The sequence below is a fragment of the Scyliorhinus torazame genome, chromosome 9 (assembly GCF_047496885.1).
Source record: "Scyliorhinus torazame isolate Kashiwa2021f chromosome 9, sScyTor2.1, whole genome shotgun sequence".
Classification (NCBI taxonomy): Eukaryota; Metazoa; Chordata; class Chondrichthyes; order Carcharhiniformes; family Scyliorhinidae; genus Scyliorhinus; species Scyliorhinus torazame.
This window is the reverse complement of record NC_092715.1, coordinates 23,756,966-23,776,339: the sequence shown is the minus strand read 5'-3', so window position 1 is coordinate 23,776,339 and position 19,374 is coordinate 23,756,966. Positions and strand designations below refer to the sequence as shown.

Genomic DNA, 19,374 nt, shown 5'->3' with positions numbered 1-19,374 from the left:
TGCAGTAGTGAGGGAGTGTTGTACTGTTGGAGGTCTCACCTTTCTGAGGCTCCCTCTGCCTTTCTCGAAAGATGGAAAAGATTCACTGGCACAATTTAAAGAGATACAGATGGTGTCCTGGCCAATATTTATCCCTCACCCAGTCTGACTAACAGATGTCTGGTTATCATCACGTTGCTGTTTGTGGGCCTTGCTGTGCACAAGTTGGCAACAGCATTTGCTACATTGCAACAGTGACTTTGGAAAGAGCTTTGGGATGTCCTGAGGTTGTGAAGGGCACTATACAATTACACGGTTTTCTTTCAGAACTCTGTCTTTGGTCGCTTACCCTTCCATCACATCAGCAAACTTCTGCCTGGCCAGGAACTGTGCATCTTTGCGGATTTCTCGAATGGCTCCTTTGAATTCCCGCTTGTGCTTGTGGACAAGCCTCATTCGCTCTCTCTCTTGCCGGGTGCCACCTCGTTTCCGCCCGTAGTCTGAACTGCAAGAACAGGTTTCAGTTCCGTTACCGTGAGAAACTCTGCTGCTCTGAGCATCCCCCCCCCCTTTGCCCCAGCCACAAGTATCAGAGGCAGAGATTGCTTGCCAGTTCTCCAGACTCTGATAGCCAGCCAGCCACTTCTTTGATAATGATCCTTGGGGGCTGGTTTAGCACACTGGGCTAAATCGCTGGCTTTTAAAGCAGGCCAGCAGCACGGGTTCAATTCCTGTACCAGCCTCCCCGAACAGGTGCCGGAATGTGGTGACTAGGGGCTTTTCACAGTAACTTCATTGAAGCCTACTTGTGACAATAAGCGATTTTCATTTCATTTCATTTCAAGCAGTGTTTCTCAGCAGGGACCTCGAGCACAGAGGAGTCTGCTGGTCCTATCAATATTCATAAGTAGAACCCTGACCAGTTTGTCCCATTCCAGCCCAGAGGTACTGCGGTAAGCTCTGGCATCTCCACAGCCAAATGGTCAAAATAATTTCACTTAGCACAGACCCTGGACCTCTCGGGTTATTACAGCTCAGGTTAGGTGAATTTGTTGTGCCATTGAGACAACCCTCCTCGGTTAAACAGCTTAGAGATCATGTGAATAAAAACAGAGATAATGATGGCACTTCTTCACTCATGGATTCAGGATAAAAGACATGGGGCTGAATTCTCCGCTGTCGGGATTCTTCGTTGTGCCAGCAGCCCCCCGGGGGTTTCCCGACGGCGTGGGGCTGCCCAGAATGGGAAACCCCATTGGCCGGCTGGCGAGACGGATAATCCTGGGGGCACCGCACCAGAAATGTGCTACGGCGGGACGGAGAATCCCGCCCATGGTCTGCACACTCCTGCTACCACATCACTCGATTCAATTGATACGAATTGAATCCTGAATGAATCCAAAGCTGTTTTACGTCTGACTTTGTGAAATCCAGATTCCGGCAGACTGACTCAGTGAACTAGTCTCTGTGATGCACAGCCGGTTCTGCTCCCCATTCCTGGCTGCACCCTCATGGACTCAGTTTTCATTTGTCCCAGTTAAATTGCTCAGACTTAACACTAGCAGTCAACTCAAAGGGACCTGTCTCCCAGGATCAGAATCAGGCAGCACCAAAGGAAAAACAGCTTACAGTTTTCACCTAAAAGACCTTACTTTACCTTCTGTGTGAATTTGTTCTTCACGCCATCTATCTTTGACTCAATCACCAGTTTTAGCCAGTAACTATTCTCCCACCTTGGTTTAGAAATTGGTGGATGTCGGTGGACAAAGGTCCTTCTAATTTACCTTCTGCCATCCTGTCCGTTGCATGATACACCACAATGGAGCTGTTGACTGATCATAGCCATCAATATGTCTACAACAGACCAGGAAATGACATGAGGAAACTCCCTCAGTGATGAGGGTTCTTAGGAAACCAAAGTCGCCCTGTTCCTCCCAACCCTGCTACAGTCTTCACCTCATGTCTCAAACTACTTATATACAGTGTGCCAAAATGTCACCTTCTGAAATAAGTTTCCAAATTTGCCTTTGAGTTAACTAACTAACTGCTTCCAGTGGAACCTTGGGGGAGTCTGTCTCATAAATTGACCACTCCCATGGAAGTGAAAACCACCATATTAACTTTGAAAAAAGTTCAAAGCTTCTGAATTTGTAAAATGCCACCCAAGTTGCATGATAAGCTTTGGCTTAATTCACAAATTTGTTCGCGGCACCCCTGCATAAATCCAACTCTCAACACGGTACGCAGTTCAGTACACTTACACTTCCACTATTTTGGGAGTGAACAGCTTTAAGGGGACAGGTTTCTTCTTTTCGAACTCGAGCGGCCTGTAGCACGTCGGCCTGTCGTGCACGCCCTGCAGGACCTCGCGATACAGTTCCTACACATTAGGAATGAGATCAGTTTAAAAATCAACATCGTCAGCTTGCATTTGTATGGCATCTTTCATGCAGAAAAATGTCCCAAGGCACGTCACATGATCGTCATCAGACACTGAAGTATATGTTGGAGCAAGTGACAAAATGCTGAGTCAATAGGTAGGTTTTAAGGAGCATCTTAAAACGTGGAGGGAGAGAGACAGAGAGGTGGAGAGAGAGAGAGAGACAGAGAGGTGGAGAGAGAGAGAGAGAGACAGAGAGGTGGAGAGAGAGAGACAGAGAGGCAGCTGAAGGTATGATCACCAATGGTGGACCGGCTAAAATTGGAAAATTGCAGCACCACTCCTGAGGCGATTATAAAGGTTGGAAGATAGTAATAGAAGTGCATGTATTTCATCCCATCGCTCTCATCCCAAGACATGAAATACCATCTTGGCTGCCTCGCCCTTCCATTTCGAACAAGCCAGCCGAATTAGTTTACACCAGCAGATGAAAGAAGATCGGAGCTTTCAGTCAGAATTTCTCAGCTGCCTGTCACAAAGGGGAGCACCACTTCAAACCTCGGTGGGAAATATCTGTGGCGTTGGTCTGAACACAAGAAGGTAACAATATGCTGGAGCTCTTTATTCTAGGAAAAAGAAGGCTGAGGAGTGACCTAACAGTGGTCTTTTAAGATTATGGCAGTGTTTGCTAGCGCAGACATAGAGATGTTTCCAAATAAGAGTGAAGCCAAAACATTGGGTCATAAATATTAATAAACCTAATTGACAAATCAGGGGCAACTCTTTACCCAGAGAGCTGAGAGAACACAGAATCCGCTACCACGTGGCGTGGTTGAGGAAAGTAGCGTAGATGCATTGTTTAAAGGGAAGCTAGATAAGTGAGAGAGAAATGAACAGAAGGACTGTTGCTCGGGCAGATGAAGTAGGATGGTGGAGGCTAGTGTGGGACTTAGACATTCCAGTTACCCCCAGTGGCCTGTGCGTAAATTCAACGAATCGCAATGCTGTCCAGTCAGTCACCAAGGGAGAACACAGACAGAAAATGCCTGGACAGAGATGGAAACAGGCCCCTACCTGGAGCTGAGCGGGGTAATCATTCACAGGCAGATGGGAGGTAAGAATAATTTCTAGTGGACGAATTATTTCCTGAAATGCAGGTAGCGATCTATACAAGGAGGCACACCGCTTGCACAGATTAAAACATAATGCTATGCAGGAGAACCTACAGCAGGAGTAAAAATAAATCAATTAGTTTGATCCAATAAATGGTACACAATGTTTAAGTCACAATTTATTTCACTCCTTAACGGATTACAATAGCGTTCCTGTGCCAAGAAGCCAACTTTTAAAATTCTTGCTGATATCCTCCCCATATCTTTCTCAAGGGCGTCGACTATTTGCTGATTCCATAAAGATCGGGAAGATACAACGGGTGGGATTTAGCATCCGTATTAGCAAATCCCGTAAGGTCCACCAAATCTCCTTCGGCGACAAAATGGGATTTGCAGTGGTCAATGGGGAGGCAGTGGTGTTGTTGTACTGTCACTGGACTAATAATCCAGAGACCCAGATAATGTACCAGGGGTCGCATCCTACCATTGTTAAGAAAGCAAGCAGGCACAGAGCCTGTCTGCATATTGGAGAAACAGCTCCCAGACAAGACTGAAACTGTAGGCCCATTAGCATATGGATGGCCCATCTCCGGGAACAAAGGAAGATACTTAAGTAACCGATCTGGCCCCAGACCCCGTGGCGCCAGTTCCCCAAACCAAAAGCAGAAAACAAAGCAGGCCAATGGCCACCTAGGACACGCCCAGCCATCAGGGCACCCACCCCTTTATTGGTCAGGATCAATGCGAATGATCAAGGAATGGCCCAATTAATTGGGGCCAAGTTCAAGGCCCGCCCAAAAGCGTGAAGCCCCTTCAGGTATAAGAAGGCCCCGAGAGAGAATCGCTCTCTTGGACTCGGCTCTCACAGCGGAGAGACCCATCCACCAGCTACACCAGAAGCAAGTAAGTCCAAGGTCAACGCTCACTACCAGACGGACGGCCTTAGCTGTTCCCCTTCACCACTTCGACCCCAGCAGCCTCAGATCCGAACAACGGCCATTGTTCCTCTGACTGAGTGGCAGCCCAAAGCTAAGTATAGGCTTTAGCAGTAGTGATAGTTTAGTTTGTAGTATTTCCTGCATGAGTAGATATTGCTGTGTATGTAAATAAATAGTATTGACTTTGAACTAACTAACTGGTGTACCGACTCTTTGATCAGTATTCGGGTTTGAACCTTGTGGCGGTATCGAAAGATATCTGCCGACTATAAAGCAAACGTAATTAGAATTAAGGAAGGCAACCATATTGACCGCCATATTTAGAAACAACCAAAGAGTTCAACACCATAATAGATGGTGAAATTTGAATTCAATAAAAAATTTGGAATTAAAAGTCTAAATGATGGCCATGAGATCATTGTCGATTGTTGTAAAAACCCATCTGGTTCACTGATGTCCTTTAGGGAAGGAAATCTGCCGTCCTTACCTGGTCTGGTCTACTTGTGACTCCAGACCCACAGTGGTTGATTCCTAACTGCTCTCTGAGACACAGAGTTCAAGTCGCAATAAATGCTGGCCCAGCCAGCGATGCCCACATCCCAATTTGAATCATTACGCTATACTTACCGTGGTTAATGTTGCATCTTTAGCCCTCGTTGAATCTTCCCACCCATCAGGCCTGGCGTCACGCTGGTGGAATTACCAGCTTGGTTTGAGGGAATGTTAGTCTGATGTCTGTGGTATGGGGCAGCTGTGGGCCACATGGGGTGGAGTGTGATAAGAATCAAGGATGCATGCCTAATGGGGGAAATGAGACCCCCCAAAAAGAAGGTAGCATGATAGCCAGCCTGGGTCGGGGTGCGTGGCACAAACTCTGGAGAGGCTGTCCAGGAGTATTAAGTGTAGAAGGCATGACAGCAATGAGATCTCAGAATTATGCAGCCCGAGTAATAAAGGTGCCAATTAGCTTTCCCGGCCCAGGAGACATTCTTGAGACTCATGCTCATCAAACTAGTTAGCCATCAAGAGTTAACCCCAAACAACATCAGCCGCCCACAGTCACAAAGTCAAGAACCTTCCGTGCCCGGTGGGCATCACACGGTCCGGGGTGCTTTATCAACCCTTTAAATTACATTTTGGTTTGAGATTTAAGTTTCCTTTGCTCTTTGTTTTGTTTCAGGCTGTGTCCCTTCAGGAACGCCCCCTTTTGATTTGTCCCTTCATTTGTTTCTTTTAGTTTAATTGGTTGAACTACAAAATAGTTCAAAGTCAAGGACTGGGTGAATGTTCAGGATTCAAGGCTAAATGGTCAGATACATGGGATTGAAGGGCTTATGTGCTGGACCCCAATGCTGACCAGTGAGGATCCTTAGCCCCTCGAGGCGGACATCACCATCCAGTTGACCCTGCCATTAGGGGTGAGCGAGCATATAAGCCTCCAGTCAGAACTTAAGTAAAATAGAGAATAAAGGAGGGGATAACCAGATGGGAGGCCAAAGGCAACTCTGTCTGGGTGAGGGTATAGGCCGGGGCCAGTCACGCAATGGAGATGGGAGTGCACCTCAGCTGTGAGTGAGCGGTGGCTGCTGAATAAGGTGTGGGACTGGCTGATTCCAGGTCTAGGAGGACAATGGTCAGGGGAGGTACTGATGTTATCCGGCTGCAACACCAACCTGACCCCTGATGGTCTAAGGCTCATTGAATCATGCTCGAGTCCTACCACTCCCAGCATTTGCAATGAGTGGGCCTAACCATTTGCCTGGCATTGAGGACCAGTGAGAACTGTGACCAGATGGGAGAAGCATTATGCAACTGGGAGGATGGTTAAAGAATGCGAGGTGTTAAGGTGGTAAGAACAATAATATTTAATTCAGCGACGTGCGCAGATTGTACAAGTGATGATTACCCCCCAGCTACCTGTGCTTATCTTCACCCGTAGCCACACTGTGCCCCTGCAATTCTTTATACTTGTGAAGCCTCCCTTGTTGCCTTCCACGCCCTGTTGCCGGAGATGCCCTTGGCCGAGGGCCCCAGCCCTACTTTCGGGTGGCACTGGTGTTGCCACGTCACTGTATTCTGTCTGCTGGGCCTGAGTGGTGCCGATCTAAGGAAGGAAGGGAATTCAGATTGGCTGCTCATTCCCAGGGTCTCCTGGGTGGAAGGCCCCCAGATGTGTTCCAGCAGGTTCACCTCCCTCCTGGTGCTTGTAGGCCCCTGAGTTACTCCATGGGCTGAGGAGCAGTTGGAGTGACCTTCAGAAGATTCAATATCATCTGATGTTGCCAGTCCTGGAGACCTGCCATTGTCTGCACCATGCAACTGTAACCTTCAAGCCATGGTCCTCAGGGACTGAACCATGTCTCGGAGTTCTCCCGTCATGGATCTGACACTTTGCTCCAGGCTTTCCACTGTGTACGCTATCCATGACGTCTTGGCCTGGATGCCATGCATTGTTGGCAACATCTCCTGCAACAGAAGGCTTTGGGACTCCTCCATTCGGCCTTGTATGCGCAGGAATGTCGCTGACAACCCTCCTGGTATTCCCGGCTCTGCCTTTCCATCTCCAGCAGCTGAGGGCAAACGTATCCAGATGCACGACACCTGGCTGGGCACAGCTGAGTCCTGGGATCCAGCAAACCTCCGATTGTCCGATCCCTATGACGCTCCTGCCTCCACCTGATGTGCATCAGAAGCTGTGTAGGACTCATCGGATAGTGACCCAGAGGCCTGTCTGCTATGTGCGCCCACTGAGTTGTGCTTTGCTGTGATGGTGGATGGTGTGGGTGATAGCTGTGATACTATCCTCCTCCGAGATCTCCTCCGAGGTGGTGTCGAGGGTGGGCGGTGGGACACTGCTGGTATACGGGCTTGCACATGAACAATGGTGACTTTGTTGGTGAATCTTTGAGTGACCATCACTTGTGTAACAGCGTCCTTGAAAGACCATTCATGACTTCAGTAGGGCAGTAGTAGGATTGGGAAAGGGAAGAGAACCCAGTCAGTCAGCTGTATAAATTTACAGCACAGAGGTGGCCATTTGGCCCATCATGCCTGCGTCAACTCTTAGACAGAGTTAAGCAATTAGGAGAGGTGAGCGGGATTTTCTCCGTCACTCTGAAATTTTCCCCTTTAAGTAATCATCCAATTCTGTTTCCAAAGTTAACACTGATGCTGCTTCTGCCACCCTTTCAGATAGCACCTTCCAGATCACAACAACTTGTGTGTGAAAAAAACTTCTCCCTTCGACTTGTGTCAATTATATTAAATCTGTGGTGCCTAGTTAGCACCCTGCTGCCATGCCTGCCAGTTAGTCATGGATAGCCGTTGAGCAATCAACTGCAGGCTTTCTGCACTGAATGTTCTATGTTCTATGTACTACTCACCTGAAGTTTGCTGTTTGCAATTCACCTTGCTGTTCCACCTCTTGCAACTTGCTCATTGGCAAAGGTTTAATTTCCCATGATTCGACAGCCTTATCTTTTATCACCAGCAGCTCAGTGTATTTTCCAGATGATTTAAACGGTGGTACCAGAGTGTACCCTGCAGGAAGCAAAATAGACATTAATCGAAAGGTGCATGGTTTGTAGCTATATTTCGACCCCTGCCTGCAGACAGGCACTTTGTAACTTTCGCATTTCTTTGAAACAGATATCAATGTGAAAAGGAAGAATGCAACATCTGTAAGGTTCTTGAACTTGATGCCAATTTGGTTGCAAATAGACCCAAGTTTGACAAGATGTTGACACGCTCAATATCTTATGGAGAAATAAACAACCTTATCTGCTTTGTGACCATCATCGATTACTTAGTTCTTGTCTCTCTATAAATTGTGAATAAAAGTTCAATGTTTTTATACTGCTCTAGTCATACCTATATATCCTTAAATGATAATTTCTCAAGTTTCCTAACAGATTGAATGATTGTTATTTTGTTTGTTTGTAATAGGTTGCCCTCTTACCTGTTATATCACTCTCTATTCACCATTCCTTGTTGATAAAAGACTTTGCCTTGCTAAAAAAAAGCTTTTATTGCTAAAAATCACCCATAACCTGCAAAATTCTGGGAATGAGCAACTTGACCATTTTATTATTTCCAGCTTGCCTACAAGCTATATGTGAAAAGAAAGCAAATTCGAATCCTATCTGCAGGTACCCCAAACCCTGTATCCGGGGACTGGGTGCGTACCGGATTTGTAGAGTTTCTGGATTTTGTGTTCTGGGTAGCGCAGGGGGGTGGTGAAATAGGATAATAATTCAAACTTTCCATGGCAGGGACCAGTTTTCAGATCCTTCTGGATTTCAGGATGTTGGATAAGCGGTCGGGTACCTGCATATAAACATCTCCGAAGAATTGGGGCCAGAGGTTACTGCTTTGGGCTCATCAGCCATCAGGAGGCAAAATTTAACTAGTCTTGCAAATCGACTGTTTGCACATTTCTGCTCAGACTTGTGAACGGACTGCTGAACGCAAAACTTTCCATGAGCAAGTGCAATTAAGTAGAATTATAAAACATTTTTTTAAAATTACATTGAAAATATTTCTGGTTTGGTTCGAGTAATAGAGCTAAAAATGGGCTTATCACAAAAAAAAAATTTAATCCGTCTAATCCACCACCTATGAGCAAACTGATTTTAAATCACAGAAAATGACCAGGCAGATGCGTTTGCGGGCGGCACGGTAACACAGCGGTTAGTACTGCTGCCTCGCAGATCCAGGGTCCCAGGTTCAATTCCAGCCTCAGGTTACTGTCTGCGGAGTCTGCACGTTCTACCTGTGTCTGCGTGGGTTTCCTCCGGGTGCTCCGGTTTCCTCCCACTGTCCAAAAGAAGTGCAGATTAGGTGGATTGACCATGCTAAATTGCCCTTATTGTCCAAAAGGTTTGGTGGGGTTACTGGGTTACAGGGATAGGGTGGAGGTGTGGGCTTAAGTAGGGTGCTATTTCCAAGAGCCGGTGCAGACACGATGGGCCGAATGGCCTCCTTCTGCACTGTAAATTCTATGATTTGCTAGTTATTTCAGTGTACAGTAGCTTATTCCTTAGTAAATTTTAACATCTTTTGATTGGTGCTTATTACTATCCTCCCACCTAAAATAAAGCTTAAAGGGTCTCCTGAACGACCTGCAAATGGTCACAATGAGTGAAAACGCATCATGGTGACTAATTTGCTTTAATGAAATGATCAGGTGGGGGCAATTTCCTATGCAGTTCTCTTTAAACTTTTGCAAAAGACAGAGGAAACTTGACCTGCAGTGGACGTAATCGGCACCCAAAGTTCCTCGATCATTTGTGCTGTTCTGGCCTATTTTAAATGAAGCGGGTGAAATTCCAAGTCAGGGTATCCTGCGTCTACAAACCTACCCAGGGTGCCTTTGTTGGGGACTGCCATGTGAAGAATTCCCAGAAGGAAGTTGATAACCTCGGGGATAAACCGCTTTGAGAGAGAAACATAGTCCAGGAAGAGGCAGCACACGAACAGTCCAGCAGCCACATCCCGCAGCGAGGTGACAGAGCACTGTGTACAGAAAGTATCAACAAATACGATGTGGTAAGTACAACGGTCGATTTGAAACTATAAACGGGCAATGCTATTTTGCGCAATAAAAGCAAGAGGCGAGAAAAGCAGGCCGAGCGAAGGAAAAGCAGCAAGGAGGTGAAGCAATTTTTGGGAGAGTACATTTCAGTTATGGGCACAATGAGCAAAACACCTCTTGCGGTGCCGTAACGTTTTCTATATTAAATCTGCACATAAGATACAAGTGCACAGGAGGAAGTGCAAAAAGGATTTATACGCATGACGCTAGAACTGAAAGGTTATTCTCATCAGGAAAGGCTAAATGAGCTTGGGCACTTTTCGCTAGAAAAGAGAAGGTTGAGAGGTAATCTGGTAGAGCTCTGCATGGATGGGATCTTGTGCTTATGGAATATATTCAAGGGTCAGGACCATTTTCAGTTTCCGACCCTGAACAGGTCAGCCATGCACACTCCAGCATGATAGTCCAGGAGGCAGCCACCTAATTGGCAGCTATTGCCATTCAATTAAGGACAGTGGGAGGGTTTCTGAAGCTGCTAGACCAGGGGTTCACAGTTTTGGATGGCCGGCAGCTGTGCGTGAGGAGGTACAAAAGAATAAAGAACAAAGAAAATTACAGCACAGGAACAGGCCCTTCGGCCCTCCCAGCCTGTGCCGATCCAGATCCTTTATCTAAACCTGTCTTCTATTTTCCAAGGATCTACTTCCCTCTGTTCCCCGCTCGTTCATAGATCTGTCTAGATGCATCTTAAATGATGCCATCGTGCCCACCTCTACCACCTCCGCTGGCAAAGCATTCCAGGCACCCACCACCCTCTGCGTAAAAAACTTTCCACGCACATCTCCCTTAAACTTTCCCCCTCTCACCTTGAAATCGTGACCCCTTGTAATTGACACCCCCACTCTTGGAAAAAGCTTGTTGCTATCCACCCTGTCCATACCTCTCAATTTTGTAGACCTTAATCAGGTCCCCCCTCAACCTCAGTCTTTCCAACGAAAACAATCCTAATCTACTCAACCTTTCTTCATAGCTAGAACCCTCCATACCAGGAGGTGGGTGAACATGAGCAGTAGCTACTTGCCCAGTAGTACTGGGTAGCCAATAATGATCAATAAAGGTTTAAAGGCTCAGAATGGGAGGGGACCACGTGGACACCTCTAAATGGAGCTGCCCCTGGAAACATAAATATAATTTTTAAAAGTAAAGAGACCCCAAGGCTGTAGGACCACTGGAGTGGAGGGAAAACCCCTCGACAAGATTGAATAGGGCTGCGGATGGAGCCTTACATACCCACAGCCCTGTCATTGCAATACAAAGCCTCCAGTTCTGATGGTCACCTGGCCTGTAAGCAAAAGGCCACCTCCAAACAGCTGCCAGGTTCTGCACTCAGTGGGATTCTGCTCCAATGCCATGAACATCTCGGCAGGGTCCTCTCCACTCCCCCTTATTTATACCTTTATTGATCATTATTGGCTACCCACTGCTACTGGGCAGGTAGCTACTGTTAATGTTCACCCACCTCCTGCAAGATTGCTAGAAGGTAGGACCATGCCAGGGCACTGGCTTGATGCCCTTATCACTGATGTTGCTCCCAATGCCGCCTTCAAAGTCACTTCTGTGAGACTGGGAAGATTCCACCCGATGTTTCCATTTGTGGGAGAATCCAAAATTAGGGCCTATAAATAAGAACATAAGAACTAGGAGCAGGAGTAGGCCATCTGGCCCCTCGAGCCTGCTCCGCCATTCAATGAGATCATGGCTGATCTTTTGTGGACTCAGCTCCACTTTCCGGCCCGAACACCATAACCCTTAATCCCTTTATTCTTCAAAAGATATGAGGTAGTCGCGAATAAATCCAGTAAAAGAAAACAGGAAAAATGTCAGACAGTGGAGAAGAGGAGGACAAATGAAGTATTTCAAAGACACCCTGAAGGCTTACCTTAAGGAATGCAACGTCAACATAAACACCTGTGAGACCCTTGCTCAGAAGAGGAATCTCCTGATTGATGGGACACAATTCTTCGAGAACACCCGATGGCAAGAGGAGGCCGGGAAAAAGAGCCTGAGAAAGGAATACCGGCGATCTAGAGCCAAAGGACCGATCCCACCTCCTGGAAACACGTATCAAGTGTGCAGTCGAAGATGCGGCTCTAGGATCGGGCTGATCAACCACGCAAGGACCCATAGAACCCATGACCAGTAACACAGAGTTTATTAGGTGGACAATGATACTTGTTATTGTGAGCGAGTGACTGCCGAAGAAGAAGAAAGAAAGGAGTAGTTGAGACGAACAGCCTAAATGTCTTTCAGGAGAAGCTAGATAAATGCACAAAGGAGAAGGATATGTTGATGGAGAGAGATGAAAAGTGGCGGCGGGAGGCTATGCTGACACAATGAACATACAGTGCAGAAGGAGGCCATTCGGCCCATTGAGTCGGCACTGACCCACTTAAGCCCTCACTTCCACCCCATCCCCGTAAGCCAATAACTCCTCCTAACCTTTTTTGGTCACTAAGGGCAATTTATCATGGCCAATCGACCTAATCTGCACGTCTTTGGACTGTGGGAGGAAACCGGAGCACCCGGAGGAAACCCACGCAGACAAGGGGAGAACGTGCAGACTCCGCACAGACAGTGACCCAGCGGGGAATCGAACCTGGGACCCTGGCCGCTGGGAAGCCACAGTGCTATCCACTTGTGCTACCGTGCTGCCCACGAAGTGGAATGGCTTCTTCCGGTGTTGTAAATTTCATGTAAGAAAATATGGGAAATGCAAAACTTTTAGCCTACCTTCGTGACCATCTGACTCAAGTGTACCAGCGCAGGGGTCACCACTGCATGTCGGAAATCAGAGGTGGGAAACAGAGCCCTGGTAATCTTTACGTAAAGCAACTGAAACAAAACACAAAGTCCGCATCAACGATTGGAAGTCATGACAGGAACAGATTTCTGTTGCTGCATTAATCCATAAAATCAGTGAACATCATCAGCAGCTGTGAGTTACTTGAGGAGAGGGATTGGCAGTATTTTCCCACTTTGAAGACACTGACTCGTGTTACTAATGGCAGGGTAAAATTTTTTTTTAGGTTTTTTGGACTGTGTCTTTAATTTATTGTTAAATGAGGAATGTGACCCGTTTGGAATTCTGCTGACAGCAAGCTGTAGTGTTAAAGATTAAAGGGGGACCCAGATTGTTTTACTGGGAAGATGATGCAAGGCATTCACACCTGTAAATAATGACCAAAGCATCTGTGCTGACAGGGGATAGACTGTTGTCTCCAAAGTTTCAGGAAGGTGTAAGGGATGTCAGGTTTTGTAAATGGTTTTACTTTAAACCGTCCATTTAGATACAACATAGAATGAAGTTGGGAGTTTAAAAAATAGTTTAAGTAAGCATTTCTATTTGGATACAAGGCCTATGTGATTTTGTTGCCATGGAGACGGGCTTTGAGAGGGGTAGAATGCATAGGAAGCCATTGTAGGATCAGCTTACTCGGTATTTTCTTACATTATCACTGATCCATAAGATATAGGAGCAGATTTAGGCCATTCGGCCCACCGGGTTTGCTCCGCCATTCAATCATGGCTAATATTTTTCTCATCCCCATTCTCCTGCTTTCTCCCCATAACCCCTGATCCCTGATTAATCAAGAACCTATCTGTCTCTGTCTTAAAGACACTCAGTGATTGGGCCTCCCCAGCCTTCTGCGGCAAAGTGTTCCACAGATTCACCACCCTCTGGCTGAAGAAATTCCTCCTCATCTCAGTGCCGAGTAGGAAAGATGGCTAACATTGTGCCATGAAGCCTAATGGCAAAAGAGGCCAACAGATTTGTGTGTGTGGAAACTGCAGGGGCTGGTTTAGCACAGTGGGCTAAACAGCTGGCTTGTAAAGCAGAACAAGGCCAGCAGCGCGGGTTCAATTTCTGTACCAGCCTCCCTGAACAGGCGCCGGAATGTGGCGACTAGGGGCTTTTCACAGTAACCTCATTGAAGCCTACTTGTGATAATTAACGATTTTCATTTCATTCATTTCATTAAGCAGAATGACTTTCTTTTTAAAAAAAATTTAGAGTACACAATTATTATTTTTTTTCCAATTAAGGGGCAATTTAACACAGCCAATCCACCTAGCTTGCACATCTTTGGGCATGAGACCCACGCAAACACGGGGAGAATGTGTAAAGTCCACATGGATAGTGACCCAGGACCGGTATCAAACATGGGTCCTCAGCGCCTTGAGGCAAGCAGAATGACTTTCATGGGAACAGACAGAACGGCAGCTTGCAACTTCACTGCAACACTTTGTTTTGGAACATCAAGAACAAGGCTCTCTCAAGGTCGAATGATGCCGATATACAAGGTTGTTCAACTTAAACCTTATAAAAAGCAATAGCTTTTCCGAGGGCGATAACTCCAGGATCAGCATTCACAAGACAAGAGTTTGGAAGCTCACACTCTCCAGAGCGAGCCTGGCCAAGTTCTCTAGTGGGTAGCATTTTTGTTCAAGTTGTGAGTCTTGAAACTTATGCAACTGTTAACTAAATAAACTCATAATGGAAGTCTCAGAGAAACAATAAAATTGTTTTAATTCAACTGGCAGTGAATATTCAATTTGTCTGTGTTGTCAGTTGATGCTGCACATTGGGCACCAATTTCAGTTTTAAAGGATTGTTCCTCCAGTCTGAGGCTGTGCCCTGGGATTCTAGCTTCTCCTACTAGTGGAACTATCTTCATCACGTCCACTTTATCTACCTTTCAGTATTCTGTAAGTTTCAAAAACATCCCCCATATCCTTCTAAACTCCAGCGAGTACAGATCCAGAGTCCTCAACTGCTCCTCATATGACAAGCTCTTCATTCCGGGGATCATTCTTGTGAACTTCTTCTAGACCCTCTCCAAGGCCAGCACAATGTTCCTTAGATACCGGGCACAAAACATGGCTGGTGGAGGCCAAATATGGTTTTGGGGTGAAGCGGGGATGATTTATATACATTTAGACCATTGTGCATCTAATCGTAGCCGTCTTCCTTTATCATCTGGCCATTTTATTCCTGCTCCATTTTTATTTGTTCCAATGTATATTTAATATTTATTTATAAAGCCCCAGCAGTACACCCCTGCTCTTGTATTCTAGCCCTATTGAAATGAAAGATGAGGCCTAACTAGTGCCTTTTATAAGTTCAACATGACCTCCTTACTCTTGATGCAATTTGCTGCTTCTTATTCTAACCTATCTATATCCATTTGTAAGGTTGCAACTTACTGTCTCACCTATTTTAGTGTCATCTTCAAATTTGGGTATAGAACCTTCCATCCCTGTACCCAAGTCATTAAGGTAGATTGCAAATAGTTAGGGCCTAAGAACAGAACCAGTGGCACCCCACTAGTTACATCTTGTCATTTATCCCGACTCTGTCTTCTGCCCGTCAGCTCGTCTTCTTTCCAAGCTAATAAACTATCCCTAACCCCATGTGATCTAACCTTGTGCATTATTCTTCTGTGCAGCACCTTATCAAAAAAACATTCAAAAGATAATTAGACTGTTATCTGAAAAGGAAGAATATCTAGGTTTAGAGAGAGAAGGCGAAAGAATAGCAATAAGTGATTTGCTCATTCAGAGATCTGATGCAGACACGATGGGCTGAATGGCTTCCTTCTGCCCTGTAGCAATTCTGGGATTCTGAAGAGGAGACTCTAAAAGTCTAAGTGGAGTAGGAATTCCTGGCAGTATTTCAAGCAATATATTACTGTCGGACAATGCAATACTGGTATAAACTGGACAAAAGAAATGTCAGGCCGCGCTGTTCCACTCATAATGAAGAATACATTGAATAGTGTACTGGGCTGTGGAGGCAAAATCAGTTGAAGTTGTTCAAGGGCAGTTATATGGATGGACCATAGTTTTAACGGAAGGGTGAGTTAGATGGGTCAGTACTCCTTTATCTGTACTTACCATGGTAATTGAGGGCTCTAATCAGAAGTTACTCGCAATGTGTTTTCAGGCACATTGTGATGTACATGGATTTTCAAAGGGCATTGATACAGCGCCACTCAACAGACTTGAAATGAAAATGAAATGAATGAATGAAAATCGCTTATTGTCACAAGTAGGCTTCAAATGAAGTTACTGTGAAAAGCCCCTAGTCGCCACATTCCGCCTGTTCGGGGAGGCTGGTACGGGAGTTGAACCGTGCTGCTGGCCTGCCTTGGCCTGCTTTCAAAGCCAGCGATTTAGCCTTGTGCTAAACCAGCCCCTGAATAAATTTCTTTGATAAATTTCTAACTCTTGGAATAAAAGGGAAAGAAAGCACTTGAATAAAAAATTGGCTGGGTGATAGGAAGCAGACAGCAGTGATAAATAGTTGTTTTTCAGGTTGGAGAAAGGTTTATATTGGAGTTTCCCAGGGATCAGTGTTGGGATCCTTGCTCTTCCTGATATATATTAATTACCTAGATTGTGGTGTGGAGGGCATTTGCTGATGATACGAAGATTGAAAGCGTTGTCAGCTGTGATGAGAATTGTCTTGAACTTCAAAAGGACATAGACATATTAAAGGATTGGGCAGACAAGTGGCAGATGAAGTTCAATGCAGAGAAGTGTGAGGTGATCAATTTTGACAGGAAGAATGTGGAGAGGCAGAATAAAACAGTGGTGGGAAACCGGGGGCCACATGAGGCTCATCTGGGTTCTGAGTGCAGCACATGAGATATTTTGTTGACCACATTCCACCGATTTCCATCCGTTTTTTTTTTTTTTCTCCCGGTATGATTGAAATGATACGTATGGAAAGCAAGGGCAAGTGAAGTGAGGTGCATTCTCGTTGTACACAACATTGACTGTGAGAGTCTAGGGGCAATGGAGGAGAAGGCTGGGGGCAATGGAGGAGAAATCTGGGGGCAATGGAGGAGACATGTAGGAGCAGAGGGAGCATCGGTCTGGTCCCCAATCTGTACTAGTCACCGGTTTGCCCCGGGAAGTATGGCTGGGGGGGTTCCGGATATGGCAGAGAGCAGGGATTGAGAGGATGGGGGATATGTTTATAGAGGGGAGCTTTCCGAGTATGAGGGCGCTGGATGAGAAGTTAGGGTTGGCGAGGGGAAACAAATTCAGGTACCTGCAGTTGCGGGACTTCCTATGTAGACAGGTGTCAACCTTCCCGCTCCTACCGCTAAGGGGGATTCAGGACAGGGTAGTTTACAGAGGGTGGGTGGGTGAGGGGAGCGTCTCTGACATTTATAAGGAACTTATGGGGTCAGAGGAGATGCAGACCGAGGAGCTGAAGCGCAAGTGGGAGGAGGAGCTGGGAGCAGAGGTGGAGGGTGGTCTGTGGGCGGACGCGTTGAGTAGTGTTAATGCGTCCGCAACATGTGCCAGGCTCAGCCTGATACAATTCAAGGTCGTTCATCGGGCTCACATGACAGTGGCCCGGATGAGCAGATTCTTTGGGGAGAAAGACAGGTGTGCAAAGTGTGCGGGAGGACCATGTCCACATGTTCTGGGCATGTCCCAAGCTTAGGGGATTCTGGCAGGGGTTTGCAGATGTCATGTCCACGGTGTTAAAAACAAGGGTGGCACCGAGTCCAGAGGTGGCGATTTTCGGGGTGTCAGAAGATCCGGGAATCCAGGAGGAGAAAGAGGCAGACGTTCTGGTCTTTGCTTCCCTGGTAGCCCGGAGACAGATACTATTAGCTTGGAGCGACTCAAAGCCCCCGAAGTCGGAGACCTGGCTATCTGACATGGCTAGCTTTCTCTGTTTGGAGAAAATCAAGTTCGCCATGAGAGGGTCAATGTTAGGGTTCGCCCGGAGGTGGCAACCGTTCGTCAACTTCTTTGCAGAAAATTAATCGTCAGCAGAAGGGGGGGGGTTAGTTTAGTTTAGAGTAGGGGGTTAATAAAGGTGGGACCTGTATGGGAGGGAGACGTCTTTTGCACTATGTTTATAGATGTACATTGTTTATTTTATTGTTGTTGTAATACCAAAAATACCTCAATAAAATCTTTATTTATAAAAAAGCATTGATTGGGGGCTGTGCAGTCTGTGTCCAAATTCTAAATATTTATGTAGTTTTACAATTGAAATTGTTGATTAAGCATTTTTCATAACTAGTTATGAAATATTTGGCATGCATTAAATGTATTTAACCTTATTAATGGTTAGTGAAGAAGTCTGATTTCAATCTAGCAGCCCACTGAGATGAAGGAGGGACACTCACTCACCTTGGTTACCCATCACTGGTATAAAATAAATGGATAAACTCTAAAGGAGATGCAGGAACAAAGGGACCATGGTGTACATGTACATAATTTATTGAAGGTGGCAGGGTATGTTGAGAGACCAGTGAATTAGGTATCCTAGATTTTATTAATAGGGGCATTGAGCACATGAGTAAGGAGGCTATGTTGAACTTATACAAGACACTAGTGAGGCCTCATCTGGATACTGCGTCCAGTTCTGGGTCCCATATGTGAGGAATAATGTGAAGGAATTAGAGAGTACATAGGAGATTCAGAAGAACGATTCCAGGGATACACAACTTTAGTTCGAAGGATAGACTGGAAAGGTTGGGTCTGTTTTTCTTGGAGAAAAGAAGGCTGAGAGGAGACTTTATAGAGGTTCTCAAGATTCTGAGGGGTATGGAAAGCGTAAATAGTGAGAAACCCAGGAACACATTGAAAACTAGAGGGCACAGATTCTAAATAATGGGCAAACGGAGTAAAAGTGACGCGAGGAACAAAAAATTCATCCAGAAGCCTGGAACAAATTCCTGAGAGGATGGTGGAGGCAGGTTTGATCGAGGTATTCAAAAGGGAATTGGATTGCTATCTGAAAATAAATAACGTGCAAGGCCATGGGGATAAGGCAGAGGAGTGGGATTAGGTGGAACAATCATTCAGCAAGCTAGTGCAGTCTCAATGGGCTGAATGGCCTCCTTCTGCACTGTAAAGAGTCTGAGATTCTGTGAAAAGGTGGAGTCAGGTGTGTACTGGTAATGTCGCTGGACTTGTAATCCTTTGACAAGGTCGCACATGGGAGACTTATAAAGAAGGCAAATGCACATGGGATACAAGGTAATTTGATAAGGTGGATTCAAAATTGGCTTAGTTGTAGGGCACAGAGGGTGATGACAGACGGCTGCTTTACTGACTGGAAGCCAGTGTCCTGTGGCTTACCACAGCAATCCGTGCTGGGTACCTTATTATTCATCGGGAGGGGGGGGATACACTTTGGATGGAGTAATTTGACAAGGAAATATTCAATGAATGGCATGAAGGTTCAGAGGAACTAAGGGACCTTGGCGTGTTTGTCCATAGATCTCTGAAGGTAGAAGGACAGCTTAATAGGGTGTGAAAAAGGCATATGGGACACTTGCCATTATCAACCAATGCATTGGTTACAAAGGCAGGGAGGCCATGTTGGAGTTGTATAGA

The 19,374-nt window shown here is 46.0% G+C and overlaps 1 protein-coding gene and 1 long non-coding RNA gene across 2 annotated transcripts in view; one reads left to right on the top strand and one right to left on the bottom strand.

Annotated features, from left to right (window-relative positions):
* nop14 (NOP14 nucleolar protein homolog (yeast)) overlaps window positions 1-19,374 on the bottom strand; it is a 72,785-nt gene that overhangs the window by 7,228 nt on the left and 46,183 nt on the right. Inside the window, exons 13-18 of the mRNA XM_072515693.1 lie at window positions 12,733-12,834; window positions 9,770-9,923; window positions 7,793-7,949; window positions 3,434-3,581; window positions 2,241-2,359; window positions 329-484 (exon numbers count right to left, since the gene is read on the bottom strand). Of these exons, the coding sequence (XP_072371794.1) occupies window positions 329-484; window positions 2,241-2,359; window positions 3,434-3,581; window positions 7,793-7,949; window positions 9,770-9,923; window positions 12,733-12,834 (836 nt within the window). The remainder of the gene's footprint in view (window positions 1-328; window positions 485-2,240; window positions 2,360-3,433; window positions 3,582-7,792; window positions 7,950-9,769; window positions 9,924-12,732; window positions 12,835-19,374) is intronic.
* Window positions 9,891-14,537, top strand: LOC140429117 (uncharacterized). Its single transcript, XR_011948986.1, has 2 exons — window positions 9,891-9,956; window positions 14,047-14,537. It is a non-coding gene; the product is annotated as an uncharacterized lncRNA (long non-coding RNA).